Source organism: Agelaius phoeniceus, chromosome 1 (genome assembly GCF_051311805.1).
Source record: "Agelaius phoeniceus isolate bAgePho1 chromosome 1, bAgePho1.hap1, whole genome shotgun sequence".
Taxonomy (NCBI): Eukaryota; Metazoa; Chordata; class Aves; order Passeriformes; family Icteridae; genus Agelaius; species Agelaius phoeniceus.
Genome location: NC_135265.1, coordinates 136,837,967 through 136,861,500, shown reverse-complemented (window position 1 = coordinate 136,861,500; position 23,534 = coordinate 136,837,967). Strand labels below are relative to the sequence as shown.

The following is a 23,534-nucleotide window of genomic DNA, read 5'->3' as shown; positions in this document are numbered from 1 at the left end:
ACTGTAGAAAAATACTGCAGGATTATAATTATTATCATTATCCTGTCCCTCCTTTCTTTAAACTTACACTAGTCACATTTCTTATTATTCCTCATAAATAACTTGTAGTTTAGAAGTGTAAAAAACTTAATTTAAACCCCAGGCCTTTTCTAACTATCACTCTCCCAGCCTTTTCTAACTATCAACCCTGCTTGTGAATGAAGACCCCTTCATTCCCATGTAAATGAACAGACAGGATCACATAATGAAACAGAGCTTTCAGTTCAGATTTTAATAGAAATGAGAGGGAGATAGAAGGTCTGAGCTGTACTTTTAGTAACAGCTTCAGTAAACTGAAGTAGTATTTGGGGCCTTTTTCCTATGCTGCTCAAACCTGAGGCACTTACTTCCCATTATCTTGTTTCTTCTTATATAGAATTAAGCAGCTCCAAAGCTTCTTTCTGCACCTGAAAGAAATAAATGTAACATAAGAGTCCCAGATGGTTACAGACTCTTCTAGCAAAACTTCTCTCAGAAGCACCCAAATGTTTCCCTGCAGCTGTGACAGTCCTAGGACAAGTCATTTTTCTTCCATAGTTTAAGATGCTAAATACTTGAAATATGAATCAGAATAAATCACTTAAGCCAGTGTCTTCAGTGTCATTCATTTACTACATAAATGAAGTTTATTTGTGTTGAATACAGACACTAGTTCTTGATTTGCTGCAGTCCAATAGGAGCATGCAGGAAACTCCTACCTCTGACCATACCAAACCAGCCTAGGGATTTCAACACTTTAGACAGCAACTAAGAAGTGAGACCATTTCTGAGGCTCTGTTTGCTTGGAGCAATGGTTCTAACATTCATATTAAAACACCCCCCAAAAACAAACTGAACAGGAAAAAAATCTCAACACCCTCTCCTCTCTTCTCAAACCACAAAAAACTTCCATCCTAACAATGGTAATAACATAGCAAGCCATGCAGACAGTGTAAGCCAGATAACCTCTGAGTATCTGGGGTAACAAATGTTCAGAAAACCTCGTTATGCTGAGACAAGATTCAAGTGTCTGCACAGGCCAGTTTCCTTCATAGTGGACTATCAAGTCTAGTTTCCAATGAATTTTGCATTTTACACATTCACCCAGAGAATGGAGAGAATGCTGCCTTTCTCAGTTCAGCAGCTCTGCACCCCTCTAAGAGATTAAGAAATAGATGTCAGTACCAGGAGGCCACAAGTAGCTGAAGCAGATCAGTGGTTTAACAACTTGGCCACTGCACAGAATTCACTCCTGACTATACTTTTTGAATGGTTCCTAAAGACAAGCTTTTGGGATCACTGGTTTCATGTGTGCCTCTGGCTACTGGTAACTGTCAGAAGAAATGACCAATTCCTTACACACCTGAGACTACTACTCCTTTAGGCTATTAAATTCCTAAACATTGTGCAAGGCACTAGAGGAATGCAAGACTTGTTCTTTCACTGAAAGATGTTACTAAAGGAACTCAGTTTTGGAAGAAACAGTTTAAGGCTTACTAGTGAATCTACAGAGGGATTCTGAAACACTGTCTCGGTAGTGTTTGTTTCTAAGGTGAGAAATGCAAAATCCTACCAAAGTATTTCTTATGTTGGACATTCAGAGTGCTGCATCTCAACTGCAGCTTTAATGCTAAATGAAATAGAGGTCAATCAACCATAAAAAAATCAAATGCAAATTGAGGCTTTGTTAGTCATGATGCTAACAGGATTGTTTTTGAAAGGTAACTGCAGTTGCATTGGTTTATACTGAATGCATTATCAGGTATGAACAAGTCTAATGGATTATCTCTCCTGGAAGTACTTTGAATGTTTAGGTAGGAAGCAGATGCCTACCCTCCCAACCAAAATCCTTCTGCACAGTTTCAGAGGGTAATTAAGTGACTCATGACATCTAGCCCTGGAGATCTGCTGTCAAAGATACATTACCTTAATTTGTCTTACTCAGATCATCTGAATCTCTCTCTAGGGGCCTGGAAAGGACTGTAATGTTAAAGTTTTGGTACATCTGGGTTTTTTCTTCCTTGTGTTCACATGATTGTGAGCTATTCCAAAATGTAATTCCTACCTTACCCATTTCAGGCACATGAAAGGTGATTCTGTGTTCACACAGAAACAGGCTAGTGAGGTGCCTGTGTGACCTTCAGTAACACAGCTAAGGCTGGGTCGTTGTTGGCACTGTGGAACTACCATGAAGAAGAAAGGGTAACAGTTCTCTGCTATGAAATAAAACAGAGTATTTCCAACCACAGCTTCCAGAGGTGGCTAGTAATATACTAGAATTTTTTTGGTGTTGATGTGATTCTGAGCTAAAGGTGCTGAACTGTAAGTTGCCCTGAGTTACTGTTATAAGACATTCCACTGCCATGATGTCATACATCTTGGATATGATATATGATGTGTATGATCACAGTTCTTAACTTCCCACCTGTTTGTCCTCCTCTGTCTGTGCAGGATACTCCTTTGCTTTGCTTAACCACAGAAGAGCCATTTTCTTATTGTTTAACTTCAAGTATGTTTTCCCCAAAAAGAGCAAATTTTTGCTGTAGAAATTTGGATCAGCTGCATAGAGACAGGAGAAAAGCTTCAGATGAAAATTAGCAGCAAATTATACTTTGATACTTGTTTTAGAAAACATGGTTTGGCTTTGGATCAGAAGGAAGCAAATGTAAAATTTTCACTTGCTAGATTTTTTTTTCTTCTCATAAACAATTATATTAATTAGCAGCTTACTAGTTAATATAGTAAATGACACTAGATTCCTCACAAAGAGCAAAGCAGTGAGCTTAAAGTATAACAGCTTTGCTTTGCAGATTTTGGGCTTTTCTGGACCTAGGAGGTAAAACAGGCAGTGCAACCAGCTTAGCAAGTATAGGCAAGGGAAAATAGGGCACATTTGCTAGGACATACAGATACCAGTTTAATTTTTGCTGCACAGAAGAAACATTTTTTAAGGAGAGATTTTAACCTTGCTTTTATAAAGCATCATTCATTATTAAAGACTAATCTTGCCTGCTGTTCATACTTACAGCACAGGCTTTCTCTACTGCTGGATTTAAGGTCAGGTTTCAAAACATATGGAGGTGTTTTGGAGGCAAATTTTGAGATGAAGTTCACTGTTCCAGTTCACAGCTGCATTACCTGACACTCAGGAAGACACACTATGAGCCTTTCCTCTAATCTTCAATTATTTAACTATGTACAAATCTTTCATAGAACACTGCCTTCCCTTGTCTTCCTGTATCTTTCAGCTAGCGAGTTTTGCTTATGGCTTCACTCCTGGAGAAATAACACGTTCATATTTTATTTTATATCATGTGTACAGTTTAACTGTCAGATTGGCATAATACATTCTGAAATAATAAAAAGTCTGCTTTTTCTGTTTTCTATTTAGAATAAAGAGGACTTTCGAACTCCTAAGAAAACTCTGAAAAAGTAACACAGAATTCCCTTTTTTTATTTCTTCTGCCTCTCTGCACTCCTGTTGAATTCCTTAGGGAAGTGTACTTTATTCTCAGGAAGGTATAAATTTCACTTTGGTATTTATACTAGATGTGTAACATAGTGATAAAATGTTGCAATGTAACAGCTCAGTGTGCTGAGGGGCACACCACAGTTATCAGCTGATCATATTATACTGTTTTGGGTTTGGTGGCTACAGTTACTAAGGTAATACTGACAGCTAGAGGTTTACTGAAGTCATCAATCCTAAAAGATATTTTTCAGTCAAAATGAGCCACAGGTCTTACCTTCTTCTGCCATGTGGAAGTAACGGAGAGCCTGAAAAAGACAAAGTTGTATTCTTTAAAATGGAGAATAAACTCAACACAATAGTCAAACTAAAGTCTTATGCACACACCTGAAGAAGGAGTTCCTGTCCATGATATGTTTTTTTATTAATTCAGAATGCTACTGATGTCCAATTAGATTTGACATCATCTCAAAAGAACTAGTACTTACCCAACTATTCTCCTACTACTTTTCCCATAAGTGTAGTACATCCTATTTGTTCCTACCAAACTGGATTGTGTTTTTCCAGTTCAACTTGTCAAGATAAATTTTGAATTTTGTTTGTACTATCCAGCACATCTGCAGTTTTCCCCATCTATTTCTCATGTATAAATTTAATAGATGAAAAAAGTCTTGTGATTTTGGTCATTAATAAATATTGGAGAGAGAACTGACTCCCACAGAGCACCAGTCAGTAACCTCTCTTACATAAGGATAAACATCTATGATATCCACACATTTTCAATAAGTTTCCCATCCAAAATCTCAGTCAATCCCTACCTTTTCCTAATGAGAGCAGGGGGAGGGAAAAAGCTCTCACAGAACTTGAAAGTATGGATGTATCTACAAAACAGTTTTTGTACTGAAACTGCAGAAATCTTACCGGTACAAGTTTACTTCTTCAGCAAGTTTAAGTGCTACAGAACTGAATGCTGGGACTGGCATTATTTTGGCAATATTTGAAATCCTGGCTGACACTTTGTATTCTTCTGAGAGTGGTTTTTCAGGAAAACTTACAAGCTTGACATTCTATTAAAGAGTTTTATTTATTTTTCAAACAGCTCCTAATTTGTTTTTTGTGTAACAGCAAGCAGCCTGCCCACCCCCACTTTAAGAGAACAAAAGAGTTACTGGTTGCTCGAAACAAACAAAGATTAAAACAGCTGCACCAAATTTTTCTATTACCAATTTAACTGTCAAGCTTCTATATATGTAGGGGTGTTTAAATAAGATGCACACTGGTTTAGATGCACTATTTTAAAGGATTAACATGTGGATAGTATGTTGTAGGGTGTATGACTGCAGGAATCTTCATAGAAAAGAGGAACAAAAGTACTTTCAACTGAAAAAAGCCCACACCACATGTGGCCAGAGAATTAAAGGGTATTTGTTCATCTTAAGTAACAAAGCGAGCTGTTGCTTTTTACATTTTATATAAGGGACAAATTCTGTTAACTAGCAAATAGGTACATGGCATAACACCACCATATAAATCATCAGCATTGGACTAGTACAGACAATTATCTCCAACAGGGCACAACAGTAATTACAAGCTAAGTTACATATAGTTTATTATTTTCTCATGCAAAAACTATTAAAATAATTTACACTATTCTGTGTGTGCTACAGCTGAAGAAAATGAAAGGTTTTTATGTTTTTAGATACCTCTCACTCTCATGTTCTCATTTTATTATTGACAGTTGTAAACTCACAACTCCATGCCTATTGCATAATCAGAGGTCAGTTTTTGTCAGGAAAATAAGTACAAAGTGTATCATCAGCTTTGTGGGTGAAATAACAGTCTGTGAAATATTTTCATACTGTACCTCCTGAAATGTGGAAGATGGTGGTGTGGCAAACAGTGTTGCAGCTATTTTTCTTTGGTACCATGGCATCTCAGCAAAAGAGTAACACCTGAAGGAAAAAGAAACATTTATATCTACCCTTCACATTTCACTTGTTTTCAAGCAACAGTCTCAGAATTGTTGTTGGACATAAAAACTGGATGTCATAATTGTTGGTTCCAAGAGTCAAAACTGCAGACACACTGCAAGTTCCATAAGCATGTTCTTATACCTGTAAAAAAAATAGCAAGATGTCTGAAGCTGCTACTAAAGAAGTTTTGGTGTGTGTTTTACTGGGAACTACCTATGGTAGCTAAAACTGGAACAATTACTAAGCATGAGACAGATTTTGAGCTTGAATGATTTTAATGATTTATGTGTATTTTGTTCTAATGTATTTGCAAAAGCAACACAACTGAATAATGTCATTGCCTTACCTCAACACTACTTTGCTTTTCTCAATTATTAGTATAAAGTAGATCTGCAGTACATTCCTGAGACTCTGATCTATAAGAATGAAAATAAATTCAAGAATCAAACCACTGTGCTCTAGGCTAAGCCATGCTATGCTGGTTTTCTATCTACTAAGTAACACAGGTAATCTTATTGGTGCTGGAAGGATTAAACATTTTTATTGAAGCATTTCAAGTGCACAGAACATTCTGGGTGCAAACATTAAACAATGATATTCACTTTAGCAGCCTCCCACAATGAGATTACAATTGTTATTCACTGTGTAAAATAGAGCATTCTAGAGGAGGTGAAAAATGAGTAACTGTAAATGTTTGGAGGAGAGGCAGGCAAGACATGGAATACACTGCTGGAGTTGAAATTATGTCATTAGATATGCCTTATCAGCAACAGATTTAGTCCTGAACAGATTAGAAAAAGAAGAAAGAGAAATACTCAAGAACTGGCTGATACTAAGTGCCAGTTTCAATTTAAGATGGCTCTGAAATTCAGTAAGGAGTAGATTTAAATAGACAACATGGGAATATTTTAGAGCCAAAAGCAGCATTAATCTAACATTTCTGATAATATTTTCTAATTTTCCTTGGGAACAATGTCTGAAGTACTTTCCAGAACATGCTTCCTATCTCAAAACGGACTTTGAGGCTTAGTCAGTTGGTAGCATATACTTCTGCTTAAAAATCTGGACTATTGCAAGTGTTAGATCACATGGGAATGAATGGTGGATTCCAAAGGTTCTGAACTAGTAAAAAACTCTGGAGCATTCATCATTATCATTTTCTTTGATACTTAGGATCAAAAAAAAAAAACCACAGAAAAACTGACTGTGGGTTTCAGTATTCTTTTAGGCTAAAAATACATTGCCTTTCTTTATTTTCAATCTCTCAATCTTATAATAGAGATCTCTGGTAAATCAATGTGACATCTTTGGTCTTTTTCAGACAAATAACCAAAAGTGCCGTCTAGAGTCTCTCACTAACATGTGCGTGCTATTGCTTTCCATCACACCACTTGCACAGAATAGCCTGGTTAGTATGGAAAGTTCTATTCCTAGTCCATTTATCTGCTATGTAACAGTGATTCTTAGTATCATTTTCATTGAGAAGTAAATTCAATTTCAATGATTTTTGGTTAATATATATGCATTTATAAGCTCCCTTTTTTTCATATAACTTTTAAAATACTGTATCCTGACAGATAGTAACAAAAGTATTTTCAGAATACATCTCATTTTTGATAGCTTTTCAGGGACTGTATTAAGTTGCAGCCATCACTGAAATTCAATGTAAAGTCAGTGCTGAGTTTTGACCCCATTCATACTCCAGAAAAAAATGAGCTACTACTTCCTATCACTGATGCCCACTATGGATTCCATGAAGCAAACTTAACATCTGCAAAAGGACTTTTTAACAGTTCCATACAAATAGATTAAATGAACAATTATTTTTCATCTTTACAACTGCATAAGAATAGCTAGACTTTTTCAAGGCATGACATCCTATATCTGTTCAATACGTTTTCATGCTTGCATCAATTACAAGTACATTCTATATTATTCCAAGCAGTTCTGTAATTAATGCAAGATATTTTATTCTCTTGCATTTTTCTGTGCCATGTGCTAACTTTAGTTTGAAAATACATCTTACCAAATCCCTATAAGGTGAATTGTTGTAGCATCTTTGGGATTCAGTTCAACGGCTCTCTGTTGTGGGAAGAAAAAAACAACACAATATGTAAAGAAGTTGTTCTGACACATGGATTAAAATATATTTAAATATAGGCTTGTTAGCATACTGTTAATTAAACCAGACTGTGGTGGGTAGAATTTCAAGACAACACACCACTTATTCAGTGCACAACTTAATCAGCTCACCTCCAAAAGTCTGATGACACTGACAGATGTCTAAGCACATCTCTTTAGTAGGTTATTAAACCTTGCATTTGAGACTTGGCATGTTCAGATTTTGATATAATCTCTGGTGATATAAAATTAGTAGTTCTTCATCTTCTCCAGTATTTGTCCTTTACTGTTACATAATCCACAGTTAAAAGGACAGCCACACTGCCATTTCTCAATATCACAGTTACAACTAATCTAGTCCTAAGAGGTGTGTGAAGCACTTCAGCTATTTCAAGACTCCCTTCTAAAGTGACTTAGTTTACTGCAGGAGAGAATTTCTACTCTGTGTTTCTGGGGCATTTCTGGAGCATATGTCACAGTAACCCAAAAACCAAAGTGCTACTAGGAAGTCTGAACAGAAGTATGCTTTCAATATTTCATCAAAAATTAGTTACCAGCTGTCACACAATATACATACTGGACACATTAATCTTGTCATATGCAAAAAACTGCATTACCTGGAAATGCTCTTTGATGATAACAGCATTTCCAATTTTAGTCTTGATTCCTTCATAGTCCCCAACATCACTGAGGCAAATTCCATACCACTGTAATTCAAATAACAAAAAAAAAAAAAATTAATACAGCACTATATTAACAGAGCCTTTAAAAAAACTTCCAAGTAGAACTGTTTGTGCCCCTGCCACAAACAACCACAAGCAGTGTTGCAGTTCATGTTTATTTCATTGAGTTACTGTTAAATGGTTCATTTTGTTACCCTCCCACATTCTCCCCAAGTTGGTTTTTCCCTAAGTTGTACCCTCCCTTAAAGCTGTCCCTCAAGTCTTCCCCTCCCTTCCTTCTAGTCCCCTCCCTGCCTGTCAAGGTAACCCTTCCCCTTTTCCTGAATGTGCCCTGCCACTCACCCCTGGGGCAATCCCTGATTGAAACACCTACTTAGAAATCCCTTCATCCATTGGCCCATGTGACCTTTCTCTCTCCTCCCCCTGTCCTGATTGGCCCCACAGAGTTGATGTAATCCCCTCACTCCTCCCCTGAGGATTCCCTATTGGTTAGCTGTTTGTATCCACCGCCTGACTTGTATCTGAACAAAACCCCTTCCACATGGGGGCGAGGCGCTCTTATTGGCCTCCTCCCTCCACCTAGAATAAACTTTCCCAGTGGAACCTCAAGACAAAGAGTCTCCTCCTTCCTTCTTCACCTGGTCCCTGCTGTGGCTGTAGCAGTGTGCACTGTAGAGCTTGCAGCTCTTTAGGTTTGGCTGTGGGCAAATCCCAGACCCCAGCTGTTCCCCACTCCTGGAGTGTACAGAGCTAGCCTGGGTTCCGGTGAGCTTTGGCAAAGCAGTAAGTATTTGTTGTGAACAGCTCGATCAACATCAGAGCAAGCTGCTGGTCTGCATGTGTAAAGGGAATCAATGTCCTCTCCTGATCCAAGATACCAAGGCAAGTGACTACATTTTCCTACCTCTTTGCCAGTGAGAAAAGCAGCACACACCAAAAAACCCCAAAACAAAACCAAAAAAAACCAAAAAAAACCCCCAAAACGAGGGCAGAATGTAGCCAGGGCCTGAAATATTTCCAGTGAAACTCTACAGAGCCCAGAAAAGGCATGGAATGTGTGACGTACAACATTTCAACATCTTTAAGGTGAGGCTGGGGCAGGAGGAGCTGATTTCATCAGCTGTTATCATCCTGACCAGTCACTTCTTTCCATGGTCCTGCACTGAATGTTTCTGCTTCCCTAGAGGAAGTTTACCTGGAAAAGTCTGAACTCAGATCTTCCAAAAACTTTAGGAAGAATTAGAAGTGTCATTCATTCACAGCTGAAAAGTTATATTATGCTGAAGTTTCCTAAAACACAATGACATTTGGTGTGTTTTCTATAAGCAGAAATTAAACAAGATTTCAGTTATTTTGCAAGGCTCACCTTGTGTGCTGCAAAATTTGATTCATTTTTTTCAAGTGCCTTTTTTGCATACTCAAGGGAGTCATATGTCAGTTTTTTCTTCTCCTCTGCAGAAGTACTACCAAGCTGAGCCAGATCTCGTGATGACCGTGCCAGCCGCCATAACAACTCTGCATCGTCACTGGTTAGGAACAGAAACACTGAATTTTTAAAGCAATCAGAGAAACAAAGCAAAAAAGTAATATTTTAAAGTATATCTAAAGTGGGTGATAGGACAACAGTGAATCATCTGTCATGCTATGCTATGTACAACTCCAAGGTAACAAACAGCAAATGAAAGTCCACTATTACAGACTGTCTGAAAATACCTTTGGTCTGCCATTCTGGTCTGCAAAGCAAACACATCTGCAGGAAAGGTTTTTGTTTTCTCCAAAGAAAGACAGATTTAAGAAACTCCTATGGTACCACTCAAAACACCAGAAGGAAAAAGAGGGCTACTCTCTTCTTAGCTAGATGGTATTTTTTTCCAGCACTCTGCTGATTTGTATTGATGCTTACTTGGAATACTTAAATTATTATGTGGGTTTTTTTTTTTCTTCTAATTGTATTTAAATTATTAAATTCTTCCTAGAAAAACAATGGAAAAACCACAGATGAGCTGTACCACCAGCACATAAACCTGTAACTTTAAGTATTTATTTATATCATTTACCAAATGGTGTATTGTAGGTTACAGTCCAAGCTTATGGATTTAAAGTTTAATTTTGTTAACATACTGCTTTGGAACACTGCTTACACTTCATTATACTTTAGATAACTACCCCTGGCTTACCAATTTAATACAGACTTTAAAGTCTTTCAGAATTTTGCAGTGTATCCTAAGGGATTCTTAGAGTAATGAACAACCATGACTAAAAAAACTTGAGGGTTAACCCTCACCTTCTACAACTATCAGTTCTTTCTTCATTCATTTTTCCATCAGGAGGAAAAACATCACAAGTCCTTCCTTCCTACTTACTTAAGGGTGAAAAATAGGTTCTCCAGCATTCCACAATGAGTATATCAGTTGATAAACTGATACAGAAGAGCACAGAAAAGAAGCTACACTAATGTCCCAAGGCAATGAAGTACCTGTTTTTATGCTGAACCAGCAACCGATACAGCTTTTCAGTTTCTCCACTCCCATACAGGTAGTCTGCTTGTTCAATCACATCTTCCACTTATGAAGGAATTAAAATTGTGAAAACAGAAGAACGAATGGTAGTCAATTAAGACATTATCACCAAAACATTTTAAAGCAAGACAACTTAGCTGAAAATTATGTAGCTCATTTTTAGGCCATCACTTCAAACTTACAAGCACAGCAGGATTGAGTAAGCAACATGCATAATGCACAATGAGGATGACAACTAGTGCCTCTCCAGTGACACTACAACAGCTTTCAGCATGACAGCTTTGGTTGCTGGACAGATTTAACATCCCAAGGTGTCTTTCTCAGTGCATCAGACTACTAGAAATAAGTTATTTTTTAACTTGTGAAAATGGTAGAAAAGAAAAAAAAAGTATGGAAAATGGATGAGGAGAGCAAGTGCAGAGTGCAGTACAGAGTTGAAAGTAACAAAGCCCCTTCATTAGTATATGTAAAGAATTTAAATCTTACAATAACAATGAAAAACCCTCAACTTCTAAAAATAGTCTTCATTCTCATTATGGTTCCACAGTTTAGCCAGAACATTACTGCAGTTTGAGTGAGTCCTATTATTTACTCACAAGCCAAAACAAAACATTTCTTAAAGGCTTTCTGACCGAAGTCCATAGGGTTTTCCCAAATACAACGCCAAAAAAGACAATCTACCGGAACTCCTGTGTGTTTAAGATACTAATAGCAAAAACAATTTTGAAAATCAGAATTGGCTTTCTAGAATATCAATTTATGAGCTAAGTTCCATTATTTTTATGCCTTTTCTAGAAAATACTCTGAAACACAACAGTGGTGGGGAAATATAATTTCCACAACTGCATGAATATAATAATATATAAATAATATATAAATAAATATAGCACTTGGAACAGCATACAGGAAACAGAATTATCAACCACCACACTACAGAGGATTATAGCATGAAAAAGGATAGAATTAGAAGGAGAAATACCCAAAGGGAAGCAGATGGGTAATTTTGTTGATGTATGTAACTGTACAGGAGAAGAACAAGCTTCAAGTTTACTCTTCTGCCAACATCAAAGCATTAAAAAAAATACCTGTTAAGTCAAAAGCCTTGTCTAATTTTTTACAGACCTACCTATGCTTATTGTCTATTTGGTATTACTCCTGGGTCCATGATCAAACTTAAGAAGTCAAAACATAAGTTCTAACCCCTTTCATAAAAATTAATCATGTTTATAAGGTTTTCTTTTTCAAGTTGCCTACTAAATATGGCAGCCAATTTAAAGTCAGCACAGTTTTCTTTACAGAAGAAGCAAAACATTGAAGGTGACTGAACACAAAAGCCTCCTCTTCAGCTTGAAAACATTCTAGAATATAAATCAATGCATTCTGGATAATTTTTAACCTTGCTGTCTCTAAATGTCTTCTTTCAACCCTTTCAAAGATAAGATAATGGTCTATGTGGGCTTTGGATTTTAGCGTCCAAAATGAGCTTCATGGTACATCTTCAGTATGATCTTCACTAAATAGTTATGTTTGCTTGCTGACCTGAACACTACTAACATATCTAAAGACTAAATGCTCAGAACTCAAAACTTCTGAATGCATTTCCCACAAGGTGTTTTATACACATTATTATATTTTTATTATTTTAGAGTATTTTTCAGGTATTTCTGTTTTACCCTTGTTTTTACCATATTTATCGCATGTCTTGTATAGAAAGCACATTAGTGTTGCTTTTCTTGGCAATGTAAATATCAGATTCATGTGGGAGCACTGAAAAGACCAACTAAGCAGTGTTATTTATGTTTATATTCCTCATGAGAAATGATGAATTCTTTATTCCTCATTATTATTATTTCTTAATTGTGTAGAGTAGCTACTTCAGATCTACTCACTGATACTCCTGCACATGAAACGCTCCTTATCCTTTTATAAATTTATTATCTGAATTTTTATTTCTCTCTGCATAAACATCTAAGATCTTCCTCTTTTTAAGACATGGAGAAACAGGTTACCTGAACTGGCTACTACCTCAACTATACAATGAGCACACATCCAGTTTAGGCTCATTCTCCTTTCAGTCAGGCTTACTCTGAAAATCCTTATTTAGACAGGCAAGTTTTAATTCTGCAACAATATCCCCTTTTAAGATATTGTTACTGTCTTTCCCACAGTGAGTCTATTCTTATGCAAAGGATACAAAAAAACATTTTACCACTTGTTAAATTGTTTTCTAGTCGGTAAAGCAAGGCTTTGCTTCCCGCATTTTAGTGTTAGGGAGACAGAAGACATTGCTCAATTTTATATGAGGAACTATCTTGGTATTGCTCAACTAGATTAAACAGAAATTACACAGTGTTCATACTGAAAACCTCAACTAGCTAAAATTTCTAGAAATAGATTAAGTTTTGGTTTGCATTCCTAACAGACCCATTAAGACTTAATTAAAGTAAGAGTAAATAAGCATAATTAAAGATTGGGCAACAAATTAGTTATTATCCACTTTGTGCATGTGTTCTATCCCCGACAGGATGAGCTACTAATCTGCTTTCAGTTATACCTGAAATAATCACCTGTTGAAGTGCTACCACATCACCCATAACCAATTCAAAAGCATTCTGTCATGAAATTACACTGCATGCAGTCTTAATGGAAAAAATCAAAAGCATTACACCATTTTCCTCTATAATTCTGGTACTAAAAATTTTAAGTTTCATATCAGAATATGCAATATACTTCAAAATTAGAAAATATTACCTTTGAAGCTTGCATGAACCTCAGCAAAGCCAGAAATCAGCTTATGAGCTTCATAAACCAAAAAGGAGCCTGTTGAAAGCATGACTCCTCTCTGAAGGCTTTTCCTAAGCACCTGTGTAGGATCATAAGATAGGTATTAATGAACATTATCACTCCGAGTTAAAAAAAGCTTTTTCTTGTCTGTATCACCGGTTATATTTCAGATTCTGAACAAAAAAAAAAAGACTTTAAAATTTAAAAAAATCTTCATATGACAAAATGTCACTTCATCAAGCAAGGATTTAAAGTATATTCACCAGAAGCTCACGATTACGTCGGAAAACGAACAGAGCACTAGACTGGACATAAACCGTAAGTACGGAGCAAACACAAGGTATGAAGCAAAAATCAAATGCGTACTGCTCAAACGAGCCCAGGGCTGTTTTCGCACCAACAAACCATTCCTTCGCTACGCCCGCGGTGCCGGAGCCTCCGCCCGCCTCCCTCCTGCCGGCGGAGCGGCTCCGCGGGGGCGAGCGGCGGCCACACCCCGTGGGAATCGGAGAGAATTAGGCTGGAAGAGGCCTCTGAGATCACCGAGTCCAACCTACGAGCGAACCCCACCACGCCAAATACAGCACGGCACTAAGCGCCGCGTCCGCTCTTCCCTAAACACCTCCAGGCTCGGTGACTCCCCAGCCCCCCGGGCAGCGCATTCCAAGCAGGCCCTGGAAGCGGCCGCGCTCCCCGCAGCGAGCGGCACCCTGGCTACCTGAGTCCCCCGGCCGCAGGGGCCGCCCATCGCCTCTCGCCGGAGTGCTGTCCCCAGGCCGGCGGGGCCGCGGCGGAAGGGCCGCGCCAGCGCCGCCATGAGCGCCGCCAGCGCCGCCATGAGCGCCGCCATCGCCGCTGCCAGCACCGCCCCCCGCCTGCGGAGGAGCCGCTCCGCCCCACGGCCCTGCCCGGGCTCGGGGGCACACAAGGGCAAGGGCCGCCCGCCCGGCCGGGCAGCCCGCCGTGCCGCGGGCCGGACATTGCGCGGCCGGGCCCTGAGCCACGCCGGGCCCAAGCGGCCGCTGGCCCGGCCGGGGCGGGGGGGCGCGCACGGGGGCTCTGCGCCTGCGCCCCGGGGCGGGGCGTGTCCGGTTGCGTGGGTGTGGCCGCCGCGGGTCGGGGGTCCGGAGGCGCTGCGCTGCAGGTGAGGGTGGGGTCCGGCCGTGCCCTGGGGCCGCCGTGTCCCGCGGGGCTTGACATCTTGGCCGCTCTGCCCCGTCCAGTGGGACCCGTGTGGGGCTGGGGCGGCAGGGCAGGGCTCCGGGCGGCTGCTATCCTCGCCCTTCCTCGTGTGAAACGTCCCCGCAGCTGCGGCCCCGCTTCCTGCGGGGGGACGCGGAGCGCGCTGCCAGCTGCGGCTGCTGCGGGGATCGAGAAATCGCTGCCCCGTCCGCCGTCCCGCGGGTGGCGGAACTCGGTGAAGTTAAAGCTGTGGGCCTGAAGGTTTGAGTCCGTAGTGCCGGTCTCTGTGGCGGTGTAAACGCCGCTCTGAAAAGCACCCTTACCTCTGAGAGAGGAGGGTTTCGAGAGTCAGCATCGTTCCTGAAAACCGCAGGCTGTTCTTTCTGAGCTGCTGGTTGAGTGGGTGGTTGTTTTCTTTCTTCACTGTAGTTGCATAATATATACAAGACAAATCTTAGATAATGTTCATGTTGTCATAACTTACTCTTCCACTAGGGAAAAGTTTTAAAATGTGAAATCTCTTCACTTTTGCTTACATACTCCTGTCTTCAAAGTACGTTAAATATCCTCAAAGTAATATTGCCCTGCCTCCAACACTTACATTTATCTTCCTGGAGGGTTATGTCCCTGAAGGTTCGAGTTAAAAACATTTTTGTGGTGGTGCAAAAAGTTTGTTTAATAAAGTAAATGTAGTCAAACCTAATCCCGGCTTTTTTTTCCCTCCTTTTTTTTTTTCAGTTGGAGCTTTTAAATTTTGACATTATATGTGTATACTCATAGAGGGAAGATGTTTCAAAGTGCATGCAGAATACCAAAAAGCATTTGAAGGGGAAAAAAGTAGGAAAGATGTTAAAGGAGTAAAAGATAGGAGTTCTTTTGTTATCTTTTGTTATGTGGTGTTAGGAAGAATGCAGTGTTTTTGCAACAAGTATGTTTGTGCTAAATGTCTTAAAATTAAACTATGCAGATTCATTATAGGTGACTGTTACACTAATTTCACTTCAGGTAACAAAAGCAAAAAGCTATTTCTGGTAGGCTGAATAACTAAGCTATTATTAAATGTCCAGAAATGCATAGTAGCAGAATTGGTACCACAGTGTTTGTACAGTCTTCTTTTATGCCAAATTTTTCTCCTGTATTGAATGCTAAAGGAAAGCGCTAGTGTTAGGGGTAATAAAATTAAAATCTCAACTGTACACATATTTGGGATGGAATTTAATTTTTTTAAATTTGATTTAGGAACAAATGCTGTCATTACATGGTTTTCAGGAACAAAGTTAGGGAGTAAGATACCTTCTATTCCTTCCTGTTTTATTTTCCTGTGAAAGTCAGGATGCTCTTCCAACATAAGTAATATATGATCAATTTATTATTGGTAGATCTTAGTTCCTGTTAAACCCAAGAATATTATTTCTGTTCCTGGATCAGTTAGGCAAAGATTAATACTGGCCCCTCCTAGCGTGACATTTGAAGGTGTGGTATGGCTTGTGCAAGCCGGTAGGGAGGAAGTAGAATTGTGGTGTGGGTTTTTTTATAATCTTAAAGGTCTTTTCCATCAACTCTGATTCTATTTGATTTCTTTGGTTTATCTTTGATATTGCTTTAGATGAGATGCTTTTGCTCAGACATTTTGAAAGGGCATTATTAAGTGTCTGAAGGATTAATGAATAGAGGAATTTTAGGGGCTTGGTTGCTGGATCCAAGCTTCTGTTTAAGGAATAGTCTTTACTGATTTGAATCATGCTTTGTTCTCTGATTGAAGGAGACTATATCCTTTAGATCCATTCCGTCTTGTAGATGGATCAAGGGCACTTTCACTCAGTGCTTTATCAAAGGCACAGTTAGGAGGCAGCTGAATTCGTTCTAGTTGTGGGCAGTTAGCTTCTGGTACTTCCCCTACCCAGGAGGGTTTTTGAAAAAATCCTCATGGCAAGTGATTAGCATATGTGATGGTTCCAGGAATTAGCATGATTACTGTGTGCCTGTCTTAGGACCCACTGCCTGTGGATATGCTGAGCATGAATGATGCCTCCAGGTGCAGAGAATGCTGAGTGCAAGTAGCTGCTGTGATACAGAACTGGAGAGCAGCTGATTGGAGAGCACTTGGTTTACATACAGGAAGGTTTGAAATACTTCTGGGCTACTGTAAAGTGCAATTTTGTAATTGCTGGTTTCAAAATGTTATTGTTTATACTGAGATGTGCTGGACCACTGTGGAATACTGATTTCATGGACTTTCCTTTGTCATCCTTTAGCTGTGTAAGGATGCACAGGTTAGTTAGAGCATAAACAATGTTGGGGGCTACTGATTTTGATCTACTTACTCTAATCCACTGTCACCTTATTGGAAAAAAAATGAATAGGACAAAACCAGTAATTGGATCTTCATTCTTAAAATCTTAAAGGGCTCTTCTTGCTGGACTTTTATAATATTTACTATATATTATTCTCTAATAAAGGCTCTGAATTACCCTTGACTAATCCCTACAGTGCTGCTGTCATGGACACAAAACTGTTGGACAGGTTATTTATTTTAAGAGAAACTGTAGTTCCTCAAACCTCTTACTTTGATTGATCTATGGGAATAACAATTCTTCGTTTTAATTTCCTTTCATTTCACTTTTTAGTGCTACTGTTGCTTGAAGCTTTAGCCTTTTGCTGAGAGGCCTGGAGGCAGACTTCTGTGGTACGTTACTGTAATTCCTATTTAAGAACTAATATTTGTAACAGTGAAGAGGGACAACGTCCCTTGAAAAGAACTGTTAATGGGATTAGTTTAAGGCATGTGTTCACCTGCATCTTGTTTCTACAGTAAAGTATAGCAAGTTTTACTGAGATAAAGGTTTTTTCTTTCTTGTGGTTAATGTTAATTATGTAGTCAATTAGTCAGTGGCTCTACACAGGGAAATTGCAATGAAGAACACACAATTTAAGATACTATTCACATTGCATAGTTGATGGATGGTTTTACATGAAATAATTGATATAAAGATACTCTGATAAAGCATATAAACATATATGCAAGGAATGTGTGTTCCTCTGTTTTGCTGCTGTATGCTTAAAATAATTGAATTTTGAAGTCAGGAGATCTGTATTTCTTAATTTTCTTGTTAAAGGCACAATATTACCTTTTACAGTTTAGCTCATTCGAAACATCATCTAAATACTTTTGTGTGAGGAAGATGCTGGGAAGAACTAAGCCTTAAAGATGTGTCTAAAGGGCAAACACATGTATGCAGGATTAAAAAATAAAATATATAAAAAAAGACCAACAGAAAGATATTTAGAAATAACTGTTTTGAAGTAATTTTGTGAGCAGGTGTCCTATAAGTCAAATTAATAATTTCTTTGCAGTGGAATTTTTATTTAAAAATAGAATTCTAAACTTGTTCTTTGGCAATGTAGCTTACTGACAGATTTTTATATACGGAAACAACCTGCAAATAGTTGTGTAACTTGTTATACCAGTGTGCTACCAATCCAGTAGAGTATTATAAAGCTTGTATAAATAGGTGATTCATTTCCCATACAGAAAACTATGCTTCCATTCTCATGCATGCATGTATCTCAGATTTCTTTAGTATTAGCTTGTGTTTTGATTGACATAATCCCCAGTCAAATGAGTGGTGTGGTTATTAGGGTTTTATCAGCCTGATCTTACTTGTTTTGTTCAGAATGTTCTAATTCCCTCCTTTATACTGAATTGTGAATATGATAATCATGGAGTCATTTAGGTTGAAAAACACCTCCAAGATCATCAAGTCCAACGTGTGACCTATCAGTGTCTTGTGAACTAGACCATAGCACTAAGTGCTACAATGAGATGCTTCTTGAATGTCTCTGAGAGGGGTGACTTCACCACCTCACTGGGAACTCCATTCCAATGCTTATCAACACTTTCCATGGAGAAATTCTGCCTGATGTCCAACCTGAACCTCCCCTGGCACAGCTTGAGGTTATGTTCTCTTATCCTGTCACTTGTTGCTTTGGAGGAGGCCAACACCCACCTGGCCACAGCCTCCTTTCAGGGAGTTGTACAGAGCAGTAACATCATCCCTGAGCCTCCTTTTCTCCAGGCTTAACACCCCCAGCTCTTTCAGCCATTTGACATAGGACTTACTCTTTACACCCTTCACCAGCTCTGTTGCCCTTCTCTGGACATGCTCCAGCACCTCAATGTCCTTCCTGAACTGAGGGAGCCAGTAGTGGACACAGGATTCGAGGTGTGGCCTCACTAGTTCCAAGTGCAGTGGAACAACCACAGAATTACAGCCCTTGTCTTGCTGGCTGTTCTTGTTTTGCTACAAGCCAGGATACCTTTGGGCTTTTTGGCCATCTGGACACACACTGGCTCATGTTCAGCCAGCTGTTAACCAGTATGCCCAAGTCCTTTTCCACTGGGCAGATTTTGAGCCAGTCTTTCCCAAGCCTGTGGTGCTTCATGGGGTTATTGTGACCCAAGTGCAGGATGCAGTACTTGATGTTAGTGAACCTCATACATACTTCCTGAGCTATCACTCAGGAAGTGATAGCTGTATCAGTTCTAGTAGAAGATAAGCTTACACTCAAGATTTTGTGTGATTCTTCAAATTCAGAATGACTCAAGCTGCTTCTGGTACTTAGCTTATCAGCACATCAGCTGGCAATTTTTCCAGCTGTATTGTCTGTTAACAAACTGAAAAGAGGCATCATAATTCCAATTTGGAGGTAGGATTTATAGAGAAGCAGTTTCTTGGGGATTTTTTTCAAATGCAGTGATGAAATTAGGTTGTGAAACAGTCTTAGCTCTTGTAACCTCATATGAAATGTCTGTTTCCTGTGAAGCGCTCTGTTTCCTTGAGAACTGAATGGTTACCTTGAGATTTTAGAAAATGTATATTTATGTGCATGTAGCCCAAGATCACTAGCAATTGTGTTGCTACAAGCTCTATCAGTGAGAAGAAGCATCCATTTGTCATAATTTCATTGTCAGCTTCTTGCAGCAGACATAGCATTTCCTGCCTTTTTCAGTCTGGTGCACAGCTGACATAAAATGCTGAAGTGTAGCATTATGGCAAGATTAGCTGATCAGAAATAGACTTCATTTGCAAGTTTCTGGTTTCTCGTTCTGGTTTTGTGTTCATTTGAGCCCTGAGATATCTGAAAATTATGGATTTTTGGTCTAATGCCATTAGCAGTTCACAGGAGCTAGGAAATGTTCAATGACAGCAATAGTTTCTGTCAGAACAGATTTGAGGCTTGTGACTAAAGACAGTGATGCCAAACCCACTTCAATAGTTTTTCTGTGTTTTAGCTGGGTATCTCTGCTTGTCAGACTGGATGCACCTATAATTGGGAACAATGTCATTGTAATGCTCTGCAAGGTTATCTGGGCAGGCCAGTACTGTCCTCTGACATTGCAGCACAGAGAGGATTGCTACAGTCTAGCAGTTCCCAAGTGCGCTGATAGATCATTCTGATAATAGATCTGTTCCTTTCCAGGTAGAATGCCATGTTTGCAGTTTCTGCTGAAAAATAGACAATGACTCAGTTGTTTGATGTGTGCCACTTATCTTCATTAGAATCATCACTGGAGTTCAAAGAACATTCTGATCTATAAAACTGCAAGACAGGACTAGTCCTTGACTTAGATTTTTGCTTTGATAATTACAGCTCAAGCAGAAAGACTTGTCATATTCTTAGTTGACCTAATCATGCTCTCGAGCAGCCTAGACATGGCAGAGGGTCCCTTGTGACTGTACATCACTGCAGTTCAGGTGTACATTATATATAGTAATTTTCAGTCTTTTCCTGTCCAGATATATATTTTTAAAGCCTGGCTTCTGCAATTATAAAAGCTATTTCAATAAAAAGAATGACAGAGCTATCACCTGTACACATTCTGAACTGCTTTGCCTCCCTTTATGGTACCCTACCTGGAGGGCAAGTTGATAGCTTGAGAAAAGCAAAGGTTTTAATTAAATATGACCAACGTGGAGCACAGCTACTTCAATAACACCAAGTAATTCAAGAACTAAATTTCTTGTTATGTGTTGTAACTTAGTGGCAGTCGAGGCTTATCCTACATTGTCTGAACAATATAATCTGTTCATGTTATGTTATTCCAGAATTCCAAATGTTCAAGTAATCTGGTCATGTATCTAGAATATTTTACATTCGGTTTGCCGACTAGATGTGTTGTAGAATGGTATTTCAAGAGGTAATGCACCTATGGTTTATTTTCACCATCCTGAAAATATGGCAATTTGCCAGACTTTATTACATCAAGTCCTCAAGAAGAGATTGCTTGCTTCCCTGGCAGTGACTGATCCTTGAGGATGTTTATTATCTTTAGAAACCCTACCATCCGCCTCTTAACCTTGGGAACTTTTCAGCTAACATGGGCTTTTAGAAGTGAGGAGAATTGGGTGGAACTGGTGTAATTCTTTCTTTCATGCATTTGGGATGATGAGGATTTGTGCAGCATGAGCAGAACCCTAGCAGATAGTGCTGTTTGAAAGACTCCTGACTTCACACATGTGAGGCATGTGTGCCCTCTGCAAATTCTGTAAGGTGTGCAATGTAGTAAGAGAAGTATCTCTTATTTACTAAGTTTCACTACCTTAAATACTGCTTTGGGTTAATGAGACATAACTTTTTCTTGCTAATAAGTATTTTACTAACTTTTAACATTTATAATGTTACTGAAAATCAGTATAACTATTTGCAGTAAAATGTATTAGTTTTTCTGAGAAACATTTTTTTTTAGTAAAATAGCAAAATTATTTATGGAAATGTATTTGTATTACAGACCTCTTCAACCTATAATACAAATATATATTCCTAATAGTCTCCAAACTTCTTAGAAAAATGCCTTGCCTTATTTTTCATCTTGGATTTTTCAAAACTGGAAATGGTAAAGATTAAAGGACCATCTTGTCACTTGTGAAGTTTTGCTCTTTATCTGAATTTTAAGTGTCCTCCATTTAAATAAATGCATGTTCTTGTTACAAGTTGTCTTTTATCTAATATGGACACAATTGTTGCATCTCAAATGAGCATTTGCATTTCAGGGAAGGGAAATCAGCCTTTTTATTCTTCCCTTCTCTATGCTAAAGGATGCTTTTTGCACAGCACCTCTTTCTTAATCTTCTCTTTTCCTGCATTAGATGCATAGTGGGAGAGTTGGTGACATGGAGGAGGAGAGGAAGTAACAGAATTGATGTGTCCATGCGAGAAAGTACTTGAGTTGTACAAGAAGTGTGAGTACACACACAGACAAAGAGGAAAAAGCTGACCATATTTTTAGGTTGACTCAATGCTATCCATTTACCAGTGAGTTTGGAAATATTACCTTGAAAAAAGAATTGGGTGCTTTCAAGAACTCTTAATAATGAGGAGTTTCAGACAGTTGACGCAAGAAAATTTTGACTGGTTTGAAAATGCATCTCAGTTCAAGTTTAAATTCTGTTGCGTTTCATGCAAACCCTTTCTACTTGCTGTTGCAGCATCAGTGGGAGTTACAGCATCATTTTGTCACCAGAAATTTGTTTTTCTGAAAACTGTCATTAAGGGGTCAGGTACTGGTCTGCACTGGATTCTGTGGGAAAGGCACTAACTGTTAATGAGCTCAGTCTGGCAGCCAGGAAAGCAATAGGGAGTGGAAAATACCAGAATAAAAAGAGAACTAGGAATAAAGGGGCAGACTGCTTTTAAGAGGTGTGCTTTCTAAGCCTAAAAAGCATTGGTCTAAAAATTATTTTAGTACTTAGACCTTCACTCTTTTCTCCTCAAGGTCAATGAATTAAACTTTATGGAAGTCATGGGAACAAAAAGATACTCAAGGAAGAAATCACATTTAGGTTTTGGGAGGTGCATGAGGACTTCTATGAATCTGACAGGCTTCTTAAAATATGTGCATGGATGTTTGAGTGTTTCTTTTAAAGGTAATTTATATGTACTTCAGTGTCCAAAAGATTCATCACTGAGATAGCAAAATGAAGACGAGACATGTGAATTGTGCCCTAGAGGAATAGAAGAAGCCTGAGGAAAATTTCCTCAGACCCCACAACATTTTCTTTCTTCTATTTTCAGTTTCTTCTTTGTATTTTCCATGTTCCTTTTCCTTTTTTCCTCTAAAAAATCACTCCTTTTCATGAAAAGTCTTATGAATACAGTGGAAGGAATGGAGCTGGGTTGGGTTAAGTACAGTTTCATATTCAAATATTAATATGTATGTTGCTAGGGAGCTGACCAGATAGAAGCAGATGCCTTTCCTTCTGCCTTGTTCTCTTTGATGTCTCATGCACTTGTAAGATAAATTAATCCAGAGGGATACTTGGTCTAGACTGTGGGTTTACTGAAAAGAAGGCAAACCTGAAACTAAAGAGGCTTGGGAGCTTTCAGGGTACGCTTCTTGTGGAAGTTTTAGTCTCTGAGTCAAGGACAATTGCACTGTAGAGGTTAACTTCCCTAAGAGTTGATGGAAATTATCAACTCTATCCTTGAAGTGTATCATTATGGATATTTTTATATATATGTGTATCTATAGAAAATAATCTGGTGCTCAGACCTTCTTGGGCTTGCAAATGCATGTTATGCCAATGTGGGACTCATAACAGATAATCAAGTTGTTTCTGTAGGTTTGTAATATATGTTGGTCTTAGTGGACATTGTCCAGTGGACAATGATGGAGGTACTTAAAGAGAAAATGTAAAAATGCTTTCAATTATTCTTCTTTTTTTTTAATGGATCTTCAGAAAGAGCAGTTCCCCCAATTTCTCTGTTATTACTTGACTTCAAAGTA

General features: G+C 38.7%; 2 protein-coding genes across 11 annotated transcripts in view; one reads left to right on the top strand and one right to left on the bottom strand.

Moving 5' to 3' along the window:
- Positions 1 to 245: 245 nt before the first annotated feature.
- RMDN1 (regulator of microtubule dynamics 1) lies at positions 246 to 14,559 on the bottom strand. Of its 5 annotated transcripts, none has more exons than XM_054649405.2 (10): positions 14,286 to 14,417; positions 13,535 to 13,646; positions 10,741 to 10,828; positions 9,631 to 9,790; positions 8,199 to 8,288; positions 7,487 to 7,542; positions 5,352 to 5,439; positions 3,765 to 3,795; positions 2,444 to 2,577; positions 246 to 446 (listed from the first exon to the last, which is right to left on the bottom strand). In XM_054649405.2, the coding sequence occupies exons 1-10, from the start codon at positions 14,415 to 14,417 to the stop codon at positions 408 to 410; spliced, it is 930 nt and encodes a 309-aa protein (XP_054505380.2). In that variant the 3' UTR covers positions 246 to 407. The 5 variants fall into 5 exon arrangements, with proteins under 5 accessions (XP_054505380.2, XP_054505412.2, XP_054505388.2 ...); XM_054649413.2 differs by lacking the exon at positions 246 to 446 and adding an exon at positions 3,045 to 3,162 and having other exon boundaries at positions 2,442 to 2,577; positions 14,286 to 14,559; XM_054649429.2 differs by lacking the exon at positions 246 to 446 and adding an exon at positions 3,045 to 3,156 and having other exon boundaries at positions 2,442 to 2,577; positions 14,286 to 14,559.
- Positions 14,560 to 14,575: 16 nt separating this feature from the next.
- Positions 14,576 to 23,534, top strand: part of CPNE3 (copine 3) — a 29,121-nt gene continuing 20,162 nt past the window's right edge. Inside the window, exons 1-3 of one of the 6 annotated variants that reach the window (XM_077188226.1) lie at positions 14,576 to 14,711; positions 17,377 to 17,435; positions 21,898 to 21,990. The gene's annotated coding sequence lies outside the window, so the exon portion shown is untranslated. Of the gene's footprint in view, positions 14,712 to 14,989; positions 17,436 to 21,897; positions 21,991 to 23,534 lie in introns of those variants that run through there. The other 5 variants (XM_054649386.2, XM_054649392.2, XM_054649395.2 and 2 more) reach the window with 5 other exon arrangements.

Bases quoted from the DNA above. Each gene is read 5' to 3' on its own strand.
- RMDN1 (XM_054649405.2), bottom strand. From the start codon at position 14,417: ATGGCGGCGCTCATGGCGGCGCTGGCGGCGCTCATGGCGGCGCTGGCG. The intron at 7,543-8,198 runs GTAATGCAGTTT...TTCCCACAACAG, and splicing joins TCATCAAAGAGCATTTCCAG to AGAGCCGTTGAACTGAATCC. The intron at 3,796-5,351 runs GTACAGTATGAA...TGTCTTTTTCAG, and splicing joins CATCTTCCACATTTCAGGAG to GCTCTCCGTTACTTCCACAT.